Below are 20,596 nucleotides of genomic sequence, written 5' to 3'. Positions count from 1 at the left end.
GCTAAGCAATGTACAAACAGAGTAAATTCTAGTCCTTTCCCCAAAGAGCTCTTGTCAGGAAGAGCCTATCATTGGATACTTGGCTTCTCTGAATAGTCAGGGGTGGGTGTGTGGGTGTGTGTGTGTGTGTGTGTAATATATATAAAATGCACACTTTTGTTAGAAATCTTACAAATACTGTTAACAAAGTAAAACATAAAAACTGTTTGCCAAACATTCACTTTATACAGCAGGTTTTGTCTCTTAGGAGCAATGTTTATTCTATGCTTCAATGACTCATGGAACAGAAAGCTGAGCAAGATTATGCTGGCAAATAGCTGATGGGCAATATGGATATAGTCTTGCTGGTTTTTTCTCTAGTTCGAATCTGTTTGAAACTTTTTTCGGAAACAAATACTCATAACATCCGCTTAAGCCTAGTGCAACCAATTTCAACAGCCCACGGACAATTGGAGCTGCTCTGCCCCTGGCTTCCCCAATTCAGCTGCTGCTGAAACTGACCAACGGCTTACTCAGGGAAGCTGGGGGCAGACCAGCTCTGCCTCTAGCTTCCATGAGTCAGCCGCTGGTCAGTTTCAGCAGCGGCTGACTTGGGGACGCCTGGGGCAGAGCAGCTGGGGTGTTGCCAGGTTGGTCCCGCAGCACCGAGGAGTGCATCCCCCCCTCCCCTCCCACTGCACCCCAGACCTCTCATAGCCCCCCCTTCTGATAATCCGGTACCTCCTGGGTCCTAAAGGTGCCGGATTATCAGAAGTTTACTGTACTTTGATCTAACATGCACTAGGAAACTTTTTAGTTGGTAGTAGCTGGGAGCACATGAATAGTTAATGCATAAGGTGCTAATGATCTGTAGATTTACACCTCAATTTACTGCACAGTAAACTGTTCATGTAGGCAACAACTGAGTAATCAACCATGAATTCTGATTATAAATTGGTCTCTGGATGTTCATTTGCCAGTTAGCACATACTTGTTGTGTTTGTGCTGATCTTTCTGTACCCTATTCTAACTTCCTTAAGGAGAAAGAGAGGGTCCACTTCACAATCTCTAGCTTCCTTCCTGATGATCTCCTTGATTTTGTCTGTTTCTCTTTTTATCTTTCATCTGTTAATGTTGGCCTTGGTCCAGGAAAGCACAACTATAACTGTCAAGTGATTCTTTCTATCTAAATGCAACATGAGCATTGTGGAATATCCTTCCTTCACAAAAAGTTCCTCAGAACGTCAAAAACTGCATCTTTCTACCAAAAATGCTGTGCATGTCGTCATGTCTCTGGGAAAATGAGTAGAGTTTTGACATTCATAACATGTTTAACACTAATCACATAAATGCCTTGCAAGTCACCGCTTGCTTAAGTTTTCTGATGGATTAGGACCTTTATACCAGACATTGACACCAATATGTCAAGGTGTTTTATTTTAAATGTTTCCAACATCTACTATGATTGGAAGTGGTATACAATTTAAATATCAAGCAGTTCAGTAAGACTCTACTCTGATCATATCCCTATTGACACAGTTGTGCTTTTCCCCCCTAATGACAGGCACTATGATGCTAGAACTCCAGGAGAGGGTAACTGAACTGGAAAATTGGAAGCATGGGAAAGGCCTTATCGTCCAGGGTGCCAAAAACACTTTTTGCTCAGGATCTGATTTGAATGCTGTCAGAGCAATGTCCAGCCCACAGGCAAGTTTGTTTGTTTGTATTACTATAGCACATGGGATCATCTTTCATAAAAGCACCTTATTGCAGTAGGCACTGTACAAACACTAAACAAAATGTGTCCCTGGCATAAAGCATTTGTAATTGATCAAGTATGTCACAAGAGATGACAGATACAGACAAGTGGGGAAGCAAAGACACAATGAAAAAATTAGATGATTGGTAGTGGTATCCGCATGTTAGTGACCAAGTGATTGATATATATCAATTTCATTTTCGGTAGAAGAGGCAATCTTTTTTTGTTCTGAGGGGCTCTTTTCAAGCAATCATGTTCCATAATGCTTGTGATGCGATTATACATAGAAATCTCCATTTATGTCACAAGTTTTATACTAAGTAAAAAGTAGCTGAGTCTTTGCAAATCAAATGTGTGACAACTTGTTCTCATAATTAGCAAATTAAGGTTTCCCTTTGAATTGCATATTTACTAATTCTCAAAGTGTTTATTTCCATATATAAAGTCCCTTTAACTTTCAGAATTCTTTTTATGCTAACTGGAATCATTACAACAGGAGAGAAGATTGATTTTAAAATGGTCCTCGGTAGACTTTCTGAGAGGAATGGATAGGTATTGATACAACCTTTTTCAAATAAAATTCTTTTGTAGAAGCCCAGCCTCATACAAGAACTAAAATAAAACCATAAAATCCACAAGAACTGGCCAGGGAAACTCCAAATACACTTCTGGCCTAACAACCTTGGTTACATTCAAACTAATTATTTAGATGTGAGAGACTCTTTAAAATTGCTTGTCCCTGAAATATCCATCCAGTGGGATTTAATATCTCTGACAACACTAAAACTGTATAGCATGATAAATAACACTTGCTTTTAATCCAGCCTCTCAGAACTCTACTCTTGCCGTCTGGTATTCTATGCCGGGGAATGCCTTCCCAAACTGCTAGCCTGTCCCCACCCACGCTACTGTAGGCGGGCTGGGGGTGGAGTGTTGCTGTCCCCAGTGCCCACCCTCCCTGTGGTTGGGGCCAGGGAGGCTGGGGACTTGTCACCTACCCTCCCTGTGCTCTAAGGCCCCGGAGGACAAGGAGGTTGGGGAGGCTTGGGCCTCCTGCCAGCTGCCTTCCCTGTGGGCCGGGGAGGCTGGGGACATGCGCCATCCGCCCTCCTTCCTTCCCGTGGGGGGGCACGCACATGCACACATTGCCCTCCTCTCCATGCACACGCTGCGTGTGTAACCTATGCTATTTGACTATTACAGCAACAGTAGTGATCTAAGACCAGCAATACAATTTCATATTCTGTTTTCTCTGTGAATGGTGTCGTCTTCCCCACAACAGCTTGTCTTTATGCTAACAGATGGTTCGTTTCTATATTTTGTTTACATTGTGCACTTCGAGTTTTCTTGTTACTCGATGGTATTATAGCTAAAAGTACGATTGTTCCATTAGTCTCCAAATAACCTTTTATTCTGATAAAGTACTGTCTGGTAACCTACTTTATTATTTCTGTCTTCTCGGAAAAAGCTAATAATATAATTGGTCAGAGCTGAAATATGGTTTTGAGAGTTCTTCTCTTAATCTTTCCATGTGAAATAGACAAATCTTTCTATCACCTGATAATTATTACGAAAAGTACCATTAGGAAGAGATTTGTTTTTGTCTGCTGAATCATGGAAGTGTTTCTCAAGCTGTTCCACTGGATTAATCTTTAGTTTCCATTTTGACGTTCAGCGTGAAATTAAGTGTGTAGAAGTGCCAGTTTGATTCCACTGTGTTGGGATAGAGTGAAAACAGATTTCCCCCAGGACAATTTGTTTGGCTGCAGCCTGATTACAGCGCATAAAATGCAGCATGCTGGTCTAAGCTGGAACATTGTTGTTACATAAGTATTTGCAGTCACTTTGGATTTTTTCTTCTTGTACAAAAATACTAGACATGATCAAATAGGGCTTACTCCTGCACCAGCTGGGAATGGGAGAGCTGCCGTTGACGTCAGTGGGTGCAGGGTCAGACCTATAGTAGCAGATAGAAATCTATTTGAAATGCTGTTTCCAAGCAACTTTTGAGTGTTACAGGGCAGATCCACAGACTTAAATTGAGCCATGACACTTTACATTAGCTAAAGTTCTGCCCCCAAATATTAAACTTCCAGTTTCATACAGAGCAATGTGTGTCCTCTTGTGTTCTCAGAAGCCCAGAAAAAATGGCAGAGAAGCTGAAATGTTCTCCCACATAGTAGGTGGGCAATCTAGTTACTAGTTAAGATGTATGGAATAAGTTTGACCAGCCTGCGCTATATTTGCTGTGAGTAGAAAACTTCAGTCAAAACTGTCTTTAACTGAACTAAGTTTACAAAACATAGATATATAAGCAAAAGGGAGCTGTTTATTCATCACATTAATCTTCTAAATAAAACAAAGTTTAAAGTAAAAAATTGTTTCCTTAATCACTGATTTGTTTTCTCATCCACACAGCCACAAGACTAGCTAACGCTCTGTCTCTTAAGCAGAATTGAAACCTTTTGTTCCAGAAATACATATGTGCAGTTCATTGAGTAGACTTTGCAAGCTGATGTGTAAGGGAAGACTAGTCGATACATTTTTTTGACGACAATAAAATTTTTCAATGGAAAACTTTCATCTGTCATTTTCTGGGGTTTTTAAAAGTGCAAATTTATATTGAGAACTGGAAATTTACACAACAATTTTTGAAAACTGAAATTTTCTTGCCTCGGTTTGCTTGGTTTTGTCAACTAATCTTTTGTTACTCAAAATATTTATCAAATTTAGTATTAACTTTGACAGTCTCTTATTGACACTGGACTTATTCATAATCTAATCTCAATATAAATCAGTAACTATTCTATTTATATCACGGGAGTTATACCAGAATAAGCTAGTTTGAGATCAGAATCAGTGCCTTAAGAGAACAAACTAAATGACCTTCAGATTCAGCAAAGGTATAGAAAACTAATCTGTTGTGGTTTTCCTTTTAATTCTTTTATAGGATGGGATGAACATGTGTATGTTTATGCAAAACACCTTAACTAGACTGAAGAGGTAATACTTTTTCTTTCTTCTTCTCTATGAAGAAATCATGCAAGGACTGTAATGCATTTCTACTTAGTTTCATAAGTGGCTTCTAAATTTACATACATAGTTTATAATTGTGCAAACTTTTGGAGCCCAAAATCTCATTTGTGTGGACAAGTTGGGTAGCTACATGTGTCTCTACATCTGATTTGCATGTACAATTTAATATGGGTTCACTACCATGTCCCCCATCTTTCTTCCACTATTTGATCTGAGGAAGTGGGTCTGGCCCACGAAAGCTCATCATCTAATAAACCATCTTGTTAGTCTTTAAAGTGCTACATTGTCCTGCATTTTGCCCCATCTTTCTGTAACCTTCCCCAGCAATATGAAATGGTATCATAACAGTGCTTATAGGTCTTAGTCAAAACGGAGACTCCATTTGCATTGGTGCTGCCTAATAGAATCAGAATAGACTACAGACAAATCATAGGAGAAAAATATTATTTAACTGAAGCTCAGAGAAATTAAGTGTCCTACTGAAACTCTCACAGGAAGCTTCTGGCAGACCTAGAAAGTGACTTCCTATTTTCTGATCCCCCACTTGCATGCATTAACTACAAGACCATCCTTCTCTGATAAGCTCCTTGTGCCTTGTTTCTGTGGAGGTGAGCCATACAGGCATTATTGCTTTTCTAAGGGATGGCTTGTAGGCATGGTTGGGGGCTGAAAATTCTTCCTACTACTGTGGTTCTATTCCCTGTCTACTTCACAATAGTGAAAAGTCTCAAGAGTCCGTATCTGCAAAAACAATGAGGAGTCCTTTGGCACCTTAGAGGCTGAGGGTATGTCTACATTAACCCCCTAGATCGATCTAGGGAGGCTAATGAGGGCAACTGAAATTGCAAATCAAGCCAGGGATTTAAATACCCTGCACCTGATTTGCATATTTAAATCCCTGGCTTGACTTGCAATTACGGTCGCCCTCATTAGCCTCCCTAGCTTGATCTGGGGGCTATTGTAGACGTACCCTAACAGCTTAGTTTGGGCATAAGCTTTCATGGGTAAAACCCACTTCATCACAAAGGCAGTTTCCCTTTTCTTGCTATTCATATCACCCTGTCAACTGCTGTGAATGAACCACATGTGCCCTGACTTTATTAGCCTCACTGACAATGGTCCTATACTTGACAAGTAACTTCTTTCTTTTGTTTTTCATAAATTAGGCAATCTCTATTAATTTATCTGCTAGAACTGGAAGGGACCTTGAAAGGTCATCGAGTCCAGTCCTCTGCCTCACAGCAGGACCAAGTACCATCCCTGACAAATTTTTGCCCCAAATCCCTAAATGGCCTCTGCAAGGATTGAACTCATAACCCTGGGTTTAGCAGGCCAATGCTCAAACCACTGAGCTATCCCTGCCCTCAGCTAGAGATATAATGCATCTATACCAAGGTTTCCCAACCTATGGGTGGGGACCCAAATATGGGTCGCCATTACATTTCAAAAGGGTCACCAGGTGGCTCTTAAGGAGCCATTCACACATTTTTTTTGAATTGCCCTGTGTCACCAAGTCTTCCTGAATTGTCAAAATGGGTCCCCATCTGGAAAAGGTTGGGACCTGCTGGCCATACCCCTGCTTCTGTAATTTCCACTCCTGTTCATCTGACGAAGTGAGTTTTACCCATGAAAGATTATGCCTTAATAAATCTTAGTCTTGAAGGTGCCAGAGGATTCCTTGTTTTTACTCTCAATGGAGAATTCTGAAACTGACTTTCTAATCTAGGTTTCTTGTTAAACCTCACAGTAAACTGCCCATCAACCCACTGAATTAATCATAGAATCCTAAAACTGGAAGGGACCTCAAGAAGTCCTCTATTCTAGTTCTCTGTCCTGACGGCGGGACCAAGCACTAGGTCATCTCTGACACGTGTCTGTCCTAGGGATGTTAAATATAGTTTAGTCAACTAATCAACTAGTCAGTGGATTTTCCATTGACTAGTCGATTATTTGATAAATAGGGGAGCTGAAGTGGGGTTAGCTCCCGGTCCTGGCAGCTAACCCAGCTGTGGCTCTGCCTTTTAAATATATGGAGCCAGCAGGCTCTTAATACGTTTAAAAAGCAGAGTCGCAGCACCTGGGACCAGGCATGAGTTGGGAATCAGCTGATTCCCAGCTCACACCTGGACCCTGCTACTCCTGTGCCCCTGCAGAGATGGTGCTGGGGGGGGGGGGGAGAACCGGCTTTTAAGCTGTCTCCCCCCAGCACTGGCTCCTCCCCCCCCCCCCCCCCCCCCCCCCCCCCGTTGACTCTATTGGGAGGAGAGCAGGAGCTGGTGCTGGGAGGGAGGGAGGAAGACAGCCCAGGGGCTCTTGTGCATTTCAAAGTAGAAGCACCCACTTGGAGCCCAGAGTCAGCAGGACTTCTCACTGGCCCTGGACTGCACACAGCATGCCAGTTTTGAAATGTACAGGAGTCCCCAGTGGGGTCTCTTTTCAAAGTGGAAGCACCCTCATGGAACCTGGGATCAGCGGGGGACTCAGATTCCCCCCGCTGAACTCGGGCTCCATGCTGCACTGCCACTTTGAAATGCCACACTGAGCCCGGGGTCAACTGGGGAGTCCCTAGCTGATCCCGGGCTCCTATTGGCATTCTCAACTGGGGACTCCCCATCTGACTCCGGGTTCTGCCAAAATGTCGCAGGGAGCCCAGGGTCAGCTCAGCTAGGGAGTCCCCAGCTGACCACAGGCTCTTTGCGGCGCTGATGCTTTGAAGTGCTGCGGCAGTATTTCAAAGGGGCAGCACCTGCACAGCTGATGCCGGGCTCTGTGCAGTACTGCCCCTTTAGAACATCGCTGTGGCAGCAAGGGGACGGGGAATCGACTAGTTGACTCGACTGTCTGATAAGCATTTACTTATTGGATAGTCGACTAATCCTTAACATCCTCAATCTGGACACAATACTCCAATTGAGACCTAATTATATTTAGTTTGTCAGACACGGCCTACTGTGTAGAAATGTAAACTAGTATTGACCTGTTGCTTTAAGTTCTTTGTGGACCTCAAGTTAGTGTTCTTAATGAGTGTTTCCTGCGGTTACTTCAAGGTTAGTAAGGGACTCTACAGGTACAACAATCTCAAAGGCTACAAATTGCTTCTGTTCTCCCCATCTAGGGTTCCATCATCAACCACTGGGAATATTGGCTCCTAGCAATTGCAGATTGGCTTCAGTGGCATGTGGCCTCTTCCATCATACCATCCCCTCCAGAAACTTATCAAACTCAGTCTTAAAACAAGCTAGGTTTTTTTCCTCACTGCTCCCCTTGAAAGGCTCTTCCAGAACGTTCCTCTGATGGTTAGAAACCTTCACCTAACTGCAAGTCTAAATTTGTTGATGGCTAATTTATATCCATTTGTTTTTGTGCCAACACTGGCACTAAATGAAAATAATTTCTCTGCCCTTGATATTTATCCTGCTGATGTATTTATAGATGTTAATCATATCTCCCCAAAGGCTTCTTTGGTTAAGATAAATAAGCCAATCTCCTCGAGTCACCTCTTGTAAAAGTAGGTTTTTCATTCTCCTGATCACCCTGGTAGCCCTTCTCTGCACCTGTTCAAGTTTTGAATTCACCTTTCTTAAACATGAGAGGTCAGAATTCTACAGTGTGTTGCAGAAGAAGTCTCACCAGTGCCTCGTATAATGGTATCAACACTTCCCTGTCCGCACTGGAAATATCTCGCCTGACGCATCCTAGAATTGCATTAACCTTTTTCAGCTCCGCATAATATTGGAAGGTTATAGCCAGATGAACAATCTGTGCAGGTCTTCCTCCTCTTCTATAACTTCCAACTGTTCTATCCCCAGCTTATAGCAAAAATTCTTGTTTTTTGTTCCTAAGTGCATGAACTCTGCACTATTACACTTCATCCCATTTCTATTACTTCAATTTTCAAGGTCATGAAGATCTTGTATGATATTTCAGTCCTCCTTTGTGTTGGCAATACCTGCCAACTTAGCGTCATCCAAAAATTTTACCATCGCGCTCCTATATTTTATGCCAAGGTGATGAATGAAAATGTTAAATAAGATTGTTCCTAATATCAGTCCTAGAGGAACTCCATTAGTAACCTTCCTCCAGCTTGACAATTTACCTTTCGGTATGGCCAATTGTAGTCTCTCCCCTTTAACCTATACTGTGTTCACCTTTTAATTCTCATATTAATCCCCGTCTTCTCCAATTTAGTTAATAAATTTACATGTGGAACAGTATCGAATGCCTTATTGAAATCCAGGTAGATTAGATTTACTGCATTGCCTTTGCCTAAAAAAACCAGTTACTCTGTTAGATGCTTTGCTCTCTTACTTTTCCAGCACGGTATAAATATTGCAGCATCAGTACAGTGGTTGGTTTTGTTCTGTTTGCGTGCATAGATTAATAGATGGAAGGCATTTGAATATGATTTATTTATGTTTACTGAATGCTTACTGCAAAATTATAATGCCTGAGTCCTGTCGTTATTTGTACATTGGTATTAACAATATGTACTCTGGATACAAAAATCCTCTGTCTTTCTCTCCTGTGTAGGCTTCCTCTTATTAGTGTTGCATTAGTTCAAGGAAAAGCTCTGGGAGGTGGAGCAGAACTTACCACAGCATGTGATTTCAGGTAGGATTAAAATTGTGCTGAATAGACCCCGGACAAGTGACAGTGACTGACTGAATTGTTGTCTCTGTGGGACACATCGGGCTCATCTAGTCTATGCTAAAGTGTCGAAAGAGGATATGCATATCTTCTTACGATCTCACTTTCGAAAGCATTTTTCCTCAAAAAATGAGGTTTACGTGACTTTTCGAAAAGGGGGGTTGTCGAAAAAATGCGTCCAGACTACTTTCACTTTCGAAAGCAGAGTTTAAGGTGGTATATTCCACTGCTGATCAGTCTTAAAACCCCATAGGGATATGGTTTTCCGCTAATATGCTAAAATCACCAGTTAGAATAAAAATCTGAGGAATTAATAAATCCATAAGGTCTGCCTATGAACTCCTAGAATGCACTGGGACACATCAGTGAATACAGGGACACTTGTAATTTTGCCCACTGGCTGTGTAAGTATGCCATGTGTGGAAGAACGGTTTGGCTTTTCTAGTGTTAGAAAGTGGAGAGATGCTTTACATAGTAGTTCCTGACTGCACATGCTGATGGGGTGAGGAGAGAACAAAGCCACCAGTGAAGCCAGGCTAGGCACCCCACTTTGGGCAAACAAGGGAGCGCCTTTTCATTAACTTAATGGGATTAGATACCTGTGAACAAGATGCTACCTCCTATTAGGCAGGCTCTGGAACACATACATTAAACTAAATAGGTCTTCATTTTGGGGTAAAAAGAGCTCAGCCTTTAGTTCCTCTTCTGCCACATGACCCCTCTCACTTGCACTCTGGTTTAGGTCTCTCTGTTACTTAGTGAATACCCTGCAGTGACTTATTTACCTTCCACGTTACAGAAGGGTTAGTTCTACATTCCCTCCCTGATTTGTAAGGGTGATCAGTGCTGTGTTATGTACCACCTTATGTCTCCACTTAGCAGATGAATTTATGTACCCTGAATGACTTACAGGCCTGCCTGCTGAGAAATTCAGTTGCTGTAAGTAAAAATGAGTTGTCTAACTCCGTTTTGTTTTAATTGCTATGTGAGATATTACGCCCAGGGTTGTGTTTTAACCACCTCTTTCCTGGACTCTTCTCCTGGAAACTGCATATAGTGGTGATGTATTGGTACTGGAAGGATGTCAGCCATCTGGAATTCAGGGGATAGCAAATGAGGCTCTGTTCCTGCAAGCTTTGCAGGGGTCTGTCAGCATGAAGCAGCCTGCGGGAGTAGGGCTTCAATTATTAAGAGGCTGAAGGCAGAGTGGAGATTGAGACTAAAATAACTTTGTAATTGTCATTAAGTTAAATGATATTTATCCAGGAATGTGAAAACCGACTACTGGCACAAGGGGAAAAGAGATAATGCAGCTAGTTCCCTTTGAAATCAGTGAGAATTATCCATGTGCAGCTCTAAAGGAAGAAAGACATACATGCTTAAAGGACAGTCCCGAGAGGTACCTATAAGCAAAGGTAATAGTATGAAAATGAGCAAAGGAAAATATATGCTGGATTTCAGAAAGCAACTCCTGGCAATCAGTTCTATGCAAATTTAGAAGAGACTCACAGAGGAAGAAGTGATGGAAGCCATTTCACTTAAGCCACTTGAAACCAAACTAAACTTTGTAAGTATCTATAAGGTTCTCAGAAAATGAGACCCCAGTCCTGAATATTTGATGTAAATATAATTGACAGGAGCATACACTGAAGAGAGACCCAAGATAATTTTTTTTTGGTTATTTGTATCAATAGATCTATAGTTGTACCTGCTTTAAATGTCCCTAACCTTAATTTAGCACTCTGAACAATATGTAATATAAATAAGTCCCATCTGGTAGTACAGAATGCATCTTTGCCTTCCAAAAAACAATATTCTGTAGCCTTACTTGGGAAACTAGATTGAAGCAATCTCAGAACTATTAGCAATTATCTTTGAAAACTCGTGGAGGCTCAGTAAGATGTTAGAGGACTAGAAAAGGAAGACAAAGAGAAATTATAGACCAGTCAGCTTAACTTTAATATCTGCAAAAAATACTGGAACTTATTAAATAATCAATTTGTAAGTAATTAATTTGTAAGGGGGGGGGGGAGAGAATAAGTTATAAGGAATAGCCAGCATGGATTTGTCCAGAAGAAATCATGCCAAACAAATCTAATTTCCTTCTTTGACAATGACACTGGCCTAATGGATGTGGCTGGCGAGCAGTAAATATGATATAACTACAAATCAAGAAATATTTTTGACAGTCCCTTGTGACATTCTCCTAAGCAAGCAGGGGAAATACTGTCTTAATGAAATTGCTATGAGGTGTTTTTAGTTGAAACTCCGGTTGAAAGTACTCAGTTATCAGTGGTTCACTGTTAAACAAGGATACCATATGTAGAGGGGTCCCACAGAGAACAGTCCTGGGGTGATATGGATGATGGAGTAGAAAAAATTATAACATTTTCAATTGATACCAAGATGGGAGGGGCTGCAGGCACTTAGAGGACAGGATTAGAATTCAAAATGATCTTGACAAATCTGGAAAATGTGTCTGTAATCAATAAGATGAAATTCAGTAAAGATAAGTTTAAACTACTTCAGCTGGAAGGAAATATCAAGTGCAAAACTACAAAATGTTGAATAACTTTCCCAGTGGTGGTGGTACTGCAAAGTGTCTGGGGATTATAGTGAATCACAAATTGAATGAGTCAGCAATGTGATGATGCATTTGTGCAAAAGGCTAATACAATTCTGGTGTGCATTAATGGCACTGCTGCTTTGAAATGCCATGGGGAGCACAGGGCCAGCAAGGGACTGCCTGAGTCCCTCGCTGGCCCTGTGCTTCCCGCAGAGCTTTTGCTTTTGAAGTACAGCAACAGCCCTTATCACCTAATTAAAGAGTTGATGCAAATTGCAATTAGCCTATTAATCCAAATTTAACATCCCTAGTATAAGGGTAGTTAAGGTCTGGAATAGGCTTTCAAAGAAGGTTTGGATTCCCCATACTTGCAGGTTTTTAAGAAAAAAATGGACAAACATCTGTCCGGTTTAGTCTGTTTGTGGTCCTGGGCCAAGAGAGTTGGACTTGATGATTTTTTCAAACCATCCAGTGCTACATTTGTATGAGACCATGATTCTGTGCTATTAGGGGGTGAAATTCTGGTTTCACTGGAGTCGGTGGCAAAACCTGGGTCAAAAAGGCGCTTTTGTGCATTTAAAACTAGAAACTTGTTTTACTAATTTTCTCAAAGAAACAACCTATTCCTTTCTTCCTTTTTTTTCCAGTTATAGCACTTGGCATTGGTACCCACTACAATTAAAAGTTATAAAGCTGTTCCCATTTTCAAAGTTACTGAGACATTGACTTACTCAACTAATTTTTTCTCTGTATGCATCTAAAGGCCTTATGTACACACAAGTAGTACCACTTTAAGTGTGTACGAGTACAGTTAACATGGGGCAACCCCCCCTTGCATGGATGCCGTGATAGCAATAGAAAGATGCTTATGCTGGTATAGCTTATTCCAGTAGGGAGGGGAAGAAGTAAGGTACCATTATACTGATTTAAGAGTGTCCATACTAGGGCTAGTACAGATATAACTATTTCAGTTTAAAAATAAAAATAAAAAAATAGAAAGCTCATACCCCTAAACAATGTATTTATATTGAAACCATATATATCTTTGTAGATATACATTTAGTTAGACTAAAGTTAGTCTAAAGTTAGTTTCTGAAGTTTGAACAAAATCCCTTCACCTTTTATACATGATGGAAACTGAGGAAAATAAATACTTTTATCATTGTAGTGCCAGCTCACTATTGTATTAAACTGAATTACAGGCAGTCCCTGGGTTACGTACAAGATAGGGACTGTAGGTTTGTTCTTAAGTTGAATCTGTATGTAAGTCGGAACTGGCGAAAGCCGCTGCTGAAACTGACCGCCAGTTCTGACTTACATACAGATTCAACTTAAGAACCCCAAGCTTCCCCAAGTCAGCTGCTGCTGAAACTGATGAGCGCTGATTCCAGGAAGCCTGGGGCAGAGCAACTGCCTCGGGCTTCCTGTAGTCAGCGCTGGTCAGTTTCAGCAGTGGCTGACTTGGGGACTCTTGGGGCAGAGCAGCTGGGGTGCTGCTGGGTTGCTCCAGTAGCACCCCTCGGCGCTACTGGACCAACCCAGCAGCACCCCATCTGCTCTGCCCCAGGCGTCCTGATTCAGCCGCTGCTGAAACTGACCAGCAGCGGCTGAACCAGGACCTGGGGCAGAGCAGCTGGGGTGCTGCCGGGTTGGTCCAGTAGTGCCCGGAGCGGGTGCTGCAGGACCAATCCGCAGCGCCCCAGCTGCTCTGCTCCAGGGTCCAAAACAAAAGCCTGGTCTGCTGGGGGGGGGGCACACGATCCGTGCCCCCCCCCAGCAGACCAGGGACACGGTGAGCAGAGCAGCAGCGGCAGTGGGGTGCCGCGCCTCTGAGGCTTTGCTCTGGCAAAGCCTCAGAAGCGAGGGAACCCGCCCAGTGCCCCTGGTCTGCTGGAGACGGTCTCCAGCAGACCAGGGGCACCGGAGCAGCTTACAAACGGGGCTTTCTCGCCCCGGAGCTCGCAGGTAGCAATCCGCTACCTCGACCTCCAGGGCGAGAGAGCCCCGTTCGTAAGTGCGGATCCGACATAAGTCGGATCCGCGTAAGTCGGGGACTGCCTGTACCTTAAATATAAACAAGTATGTGTTCATTGGTCATCAGAGATTTTTAGTATACTTTAATGAGGCTGGACTTTTTGTGACATTACCGTATATTTTCCCCAGTCAACTTGACAGCCATGGAAGTTGCTGTTCCCATAACCTAGTTGAGTCAATATGCATTTGCAACTTTTTCCATGAGATTGTACCAAATATTAAACACAAATGATTGTTGACTCGCCTAATCAATGCATTATACAAAAAATATGCAAAATTATCTCAAGTCCCTGTCCTGGCCTCTGTACTGCAGAGAATGTGTGTATTTTAAGCACTGTTCATAAAACAGCGCACGCACAAAAAATATTTACAGTATTGGGCCCTTGAAAGCAAATGATCTATGATTGACATGATGCATCAGGTGTCATACACAGACAAAATAGGTTGATGTAAGGAATGAGTTAATAGTAAAGACAGGATGATTTGCACAAATTCCAAGAATATAACAGTTGCCTTAGGCTGCACCTGAACGATGTCGTTTGTAAGCACCATAGTCTCTGATTTTCATTTATTTAAATGGGAATTAAGAGTCTAACCTGCTGGAGAACTTCTGAAAATCCCAGTAGCCACTCAGCTGCATGTATAGGCACAGATATCTTTGGGAATCTAGCCCTAAATCACTTTTGAAAATAGAATCGCTTTTAGGTACTTTTGAAAACTTTGCCCTCTGTCTTTATCTCCCTCCCCAACACCTCCCCAAAAAGATTCTGCAGTCATAATCATATATAAAGTAGCCTATTGTCTGAGTCTGTAATGCTGACTTACACGGCCATGCCCCCGGCTGTGTACGTCAGCGCCCCGCCCCCCCTTTCCCTCCCTCCCTGGCGGTTTGGACGAGCTCTGTGCTGCTCGGCTGGGCCCCGGCAGCGGAGCAAGAGGCAGCAAGCGGCCCTTTGGGGTCTGCGCTCCCCACATGTGGGGAACGTGGACCCCAAAGGGCCGCTTGCTGCCGCTTGCTCCCCCGGTGGGAGTGTCGCTCAGCTGAGCCCAGCAGTGTGCCACGGAGGGAGGGGAAGGGGGGCGGGGCGCCGGGAAGGGGGCAGGGCTAGTTGGAAGGGGGGTGGGAAGCAGAGTTGGGGGGGACATTGGGGGCTGTGAGGCTGGAGGGGAGGATGGGGGGGCCAGAAGAAGGGGGGAAGGAAGCAGCGCTGGTGGGGGCGGGGGGTGTCTGTGGGGCTGGCCAGCAGGAAGAGAGGGTGGGAAGCAGAGCTGGGGAGGGAATCGGGGGGCGGCGGGAAGCACACCTGGGGAGGGGGTGCAGCCACTGGCTGCAGCCAGAGTCCTTGTGTACTCAGCCAGGCGCTATGGCGAGAGAGAAGGGGAAGAGTAAGGGGGGTGGGGAGAGACAGAGGGAAGAGAGAGGCAGGAGGAGAAGAGAAAGGGAGAGTGAGAGGCAGGAGGCGGAGGAGAGCTGAGGTGGGGGGAGGCAGTAGGAGGAGAGAGAGACAGAGTGAGAGCTCAGGAGAGAAGACCTGAAAATCCCGTCTTATGACGGGCTAATTGGCTAGTGTGGATAGATTTGCCAATGTCCTGTTAATCCAACCTAAGAGCCTTCAGAAACTGCCGTTAGTCAGGTGATAGGAACAACAAAGTCATAGCACTGACCAAAATTTGGTGTAAAAGTCTAACTGGGATTGTCTAAATGCAAACATTACTAGGAATCACCCTTTTTGTCACTTTATTAAAAAAAATAGGAAATTAAATAATTAACACAATAGTTTAATCAATGTGAGATTCATATTGCACAGTTTCATTTGCAAGGTGTCCAGCTGTAATACCTTTACTTAAGGGCTGTGTTTACATTGTCAAGATTTTGCGCAAAAGCAAAAACTTGCCACCTGTCTACACTGGCGGGGAGTTCTTACGCAAGAACACTGATGTTCTAATGTATGAAATCAGTGCTTCTTGCGCAAGAACTATGATGCTCCCACTCAGGAAAAATTCTTCCTGCGCAAGTGGCCCGTGTAGACAGGCAACATTAATTTCTTGCGCAAGAAAGCCCGATGGCTAAAATGGCCATCGACGCTTTCTTGCGCAAGAGAGCGTCTACACTGGCACGGATGCTTTTGTGCAAAAGCACATCTCTTGCGCAAAGGCACATGCCAGTGTAGACGCTCTTGCCCAAATACTTTTAACGCAAAAACTCTTGCGTTAAAAGTATTTGCGCAAAATCATGCCAGTGTAGACATAGCCAAGGTGAGCAGTACCTTACCTCATAAATGATACCACTGATTTAAAGAAGGACTTACTGGCTAAGTGATCTTCTTTTCAGTGCAAGGGATAGTAGCAGAATCTGGCCCATTACAATGTTAAATCAGCCAAGCTGCATACATATCCTGGTTTGTCTTTTGTTTTTTGTTTTCCCCCTTCTTGTGGAATATGTAGCTTAATGTACTGTTGTTTATGGTATAAAATGTGCACCATTAAAACATAATTGTTTGCTCATAAGAAAGCTATAAAGACATTAGTACAGGCAGTCCCCGGGTTACGTACAAGATAGGGACTGTAGGTTTGTTCTTAAGTTGAATTTGTATGTAAGTCGGAACCAGTACATATTGTAGGGGAAACTCTAGCCAAACATTTCTCCAGAGCTCAGTTTTATTCTCCCACACCTCACTTCCCTCAGTCCTTTATTCTCAAGCTGAGGTGTCTGCTGAGAAAAGCCGCTCCGCATCTCCCTGGTCTGCTGGGGGAGGGGCGCTTGCTTCACGTCTCCCTGGTCTGCTGGGGGGAAGCAGCTAGTGCGGGGTTGCCTCACCCCGTTTGTAAGTAGGGATCCGATGTAAGTGGGATCCATGTAACCTGGGGACTGCCTGTATTCTAAAGCAAGCTTTTCCAAGAGTTGGTACATATTAGAATTATTAGAAGCTAAATTAGCTTCTTTGGAAACTTTTTGCCTTGTGAAAGGATTTCAGCTTGTAATCCTATCAGAATCAGTGTTTAAGTATCAGTGTTTAGATAAACAAGATGCTTTTTATTTGAAATAGAATTACCTTAGTGCACAGTAGCTCTTTTCACAAGGCAAAACATGGCATGAATTTAACAAAGTGCATTTGCATATTTATGAGCTCTTCTTGGGAAGTCCAAGCTGACAAAATACTTTTAGCTAGATGCAGTAAGCTTCTTAGAGGAGGGCTGGGGGCCAAAAATATCCAGAAAGTCAGTGGATATTCTCAAGACAAGGAAGGTTGGTTAAATCTTGGCAGGTCTCTGGTAACTTTAGGTATTTGTTTAATATAAGTCAGCTGATTTTTTTTTTTTAACCATGTACATATTCCTAAAATGTCAATGCACAATTTTAAAACTTCACTGAACACCCATGCATCAGAAAATTGAACTAAGAGCCAGTTTATCTCTTTAGAAGCTTCAGATTCTGCAGAGTTCAAGGAAGCATTTCCCTCAATATGCTGTTCTTTTCCTTGGTTTGGTACATTGACTGCTGTTTTAAATAATCACAGAAGAATTGAGAATGGTATCTTTTTTCCTGAGTAACCCATATTCATTTAGTTTTGTTGTAAGCAGATTAAATGCTCATTTTGTTTGGAACAGTTTATACACACATTGTCTAGTGTTAAATGTATTCCATTCTCAGAATTTGATTTTAATCAAAACTTAAATAAAAGCAAAACACAAACTTCATTCTAAATTTTCTTTCCAAGCTTGGTTGTTCCCAGGGCTTTACCTTATTACAAGTTCCTTTTGCCCTCCGAAAGTAAGTCATGGAGTTAATGAGAGCCCCTTGCCAGTGTGAATCAACTGTAATTAGCATTAAATCATGACTCCAACTCATCCTATAATCTTCTTTGTCTGAAAATCTGCCTGAGTGCTTTTGCCATGTTGGTTGTACACCATTGCCTCAGTTCCAGTTTTGCTGAAATTTCCATCTGTGCCTTCAGCTCTTCTTTCTTCAACGACAGGTTGAACCTCTCTAGTCCAGCACCCTCTGGACCTAACCGGTACAGAACCACAGGAGATTAATATTGTCTAGCAGCATTGCCAGCACTTCTTCTGCTTACTGGGGTCGTAGAAGACTTTTATGGCTAATTTAGAGCTAAATAACAGCACAGAACATTGAGAGCCAGGACCGGTGACTCTAAACAAATGTTACGGTACTGCGGGAAACTTAGCTAGATATCCACTTATCATGCGTGTGACTGACTAAAATCATACCAGACCCTGAATGTTGCTGGACCAGAGTGTGCCAGATTAAAGATGTTCAACCTGTAGTACAATTCCCTTCTCTGTGGTCCCACAAACCCAAACTCTCCAGACAAGTTTAAATTTGAAATGTTAAGAGACTTCATACAAAAAGTGTTGTAGATTAAAGTAATAACTGGAAACGTTCCACATAATTTGTAGGGCCACTGGAGAAGGGATTGTAAAAACAGTTTATGTGATTGATTTAATGTGAATCAATAATATGATTTCTCATGTTGGCCTTTAGCCTAGCACTTTGACCTATATGTTTAAAAGTGCCCAAAATATTCTGTGCTTGGGACTGTCAGGTGGAACTTTTTTTGGTTTTGGATATCATTTTAATTCCTTCAACTCTTGATAATAGATGCTATTATTTTAATCACTAAAAAGGATTTAGGAAGACAGCACTGTCATTTTGTTTTATTAAAATAAGTAGCTGAGACACATCCCTTTCTTTCAAGACTCTGAAGTAGAGATTCTAGATTTCAGGTGCTCTCACCTTTGAGTTGTATATTGCAAGCAGGAGAGAACCTGACTTTGTAGAATCTTCTGTTCGTTGACCCAACGTTCGGGATTGTAGAACTGCTTGCAGCTAAAATCCTTGTGGGAGGTAAATTCCGTGAAGGCTTTTAAAAATACATATCTTTGTAAATTAAGCTTTTGGCATAATTGACTTTGAGTGGTTACCATTGTGGTTTTCTGCCAAATGAATATTTGTAACCAGAAGATTTTCAAGAAAAATAAAGGGTAGGTTTGTTTAATAATACCAGCCTTCTTGAATAATCAGCAAAATCCTGTAGCAGAAAACTTTTGTGTATCAGCAGTACAGTATTTTCACAGTAGAATTTCTCACTTTGTTGCAATAGACCTTTTTTTGTTGCCTGTCATCCCTTGTGGCGAAGCAGCAATTGTTGTGATGCATGATTTCTTATTTCTTCTCTGCACTATTCAGAAAACACAAACTACAGAAGAGGTAGGAGGTTTATTCATCTAGTTGAGCATTTGTGGGAAAGAGCAGGGAAGTCATGGCTGTCAGATATCCATAGCGGTGTTATAGTTTGGAAACCTGCTACATGTTGTTAACTGGGAGCTGTTGATTGGCTCATAATTTGAATGTATAATGAGGGCTGCTTGTATTCTTTTAGGAACCTATCTAATTATTCAATTAAAACTGGAAAGTGGGTGAAATTGTGACTCACTTCCTTTAGGCTGAATCTTATGCAGTTGGCAGTTGTGGGAAGCAGGGTCAATCTTGATTAATAGTGTGGGGTTATATGGTCAAATTTCAGCAAAATTTGTGGGTGTTTAGATAATCTCTTTACAGAATACTAGGAAAATAAATTGATAGTGTAGGTAGGAGACAGAGACCGAAGGAACACTACATCATGCAGGTGTAGAAGAAATAAATAATCCCAATTTGCTGTTTAAAGGAGACACTCTTATCCTAGAAGGTTGAATTCTAACTGCATCTCAACCTGTCATTAAAATCAAGGTGAAGTCTGCAAACTGCTGATCAAATGCTTTGCTGAGTAGATAAGTTATTTTACTGTAGTACTTCATACTTCTACTGTAGAACAAGCTTCCTGCTGCACACTGCTGCTTCAAAATTTATCAAAGACTCCAAAAAAATCAGTGGATTATTCATTTATTGTCCTGAGGTGAAATCTCATATAAAACATTCTAGGTTCATGGCAACCAATATACTAGCCATGTGATATTTTCAGAGTAATGTGGCTAGTTTGCTATAGCAGTAGCTACTATATTGGCTACTGCTTCAGAACATGGCAGTAGGTAATGTGTTGAGAGGGGTTTTTTAACTGTTTTTGTAAGTAAATAGCCCCAGGAATCTGAACATACTCCCTGGGCCTGCTGTGTGAAAAGGGGTGCTTAACTAGCCAGACTGGCATTCTAATAGCAGAGTATCTTGCTGTGATGCAGGGGAATCAGATTTAGTCCTTAGCTAGACTGCTCCTGTTTTGGATTGGCAGGGGTTGGGAGTGGTCCACAAAAATACTCCACCTATGGCAAAAGAAACACCTCACACAGCGTTTGAATAATCCCAACCCACTGGGCCATAATAGGTAACAGAACTTCTCAGCAAGAGGAATGTCATAGCTGTAGAGGCAAGGACAAATTTTGTATGAATGTTTTTAGTGTTAGCCCTCTTCACTCATGTACATATGACATGTGGCCTTGCAGCAAGAAAGAAGTTAAATCCAATAAGGGCATGTCCTCACAGGGATGCTGTTGTAGAATAGCTATTCCACACTAATTTTTCATGTGGCCATTCTTATGCCTCTTCATTCGGCATCTTTTTG

At 42.2% G+C, this 20,596-nt stretch overlaps 1 protein-coding gene across 5 annotated transcripts in view; it reads left to right on the top strand.

The window, feature by feature from the left end:
* The window catches only part of ECHDC1 (ethylmalonyl-CoA decarboxylase 1), a 56,373-nt gene that overhangs the window by 31,772 nt on the left and 4,005 nt on the right, over positions 1-20,596 (top strand). For 4 of the 5 annotated variants that reach the window (XM_075924125.2, XM_075924128.2, XM_006139429.5 and 1 more), the window contains 3 exons: positions 1,544-1,686; positions 4,689-4,741; positions 9,305-9,385. In XM_075924125.2, the coding sequence (XP_075780240.2) occupies positions 1,544-1,686; positions 4,689-4,741; positions 9,305-9,385 (277 nt within the window). The remainder of the gene's footprint in view (positions 1-1,543; positions 1,687-4,688; positions 4,742-9,304; positions 9,386-20,596) is intronic. The other variant, XM_089777249.1, reaches the window with a different exon arrangement.

Source organism: Pelodiscus sinensis, chromosome 3, assembly GCF_052426305.1.
Source record: "Pelodiscus sinensis isolate ZL-2025 chromosome 3, ASM5242630v1, whole genome shotgun sequence".
In the NCBI taxonomy this organism is placed as follows: Eukaryota; Metazoa; Chordata; order Testudines; family Trionychidae; genus Pelodiscus; species Pelodiscus sinensis.
This window is presented reverse-complemented; position numbering and strand designations above follow the sequence as displayed.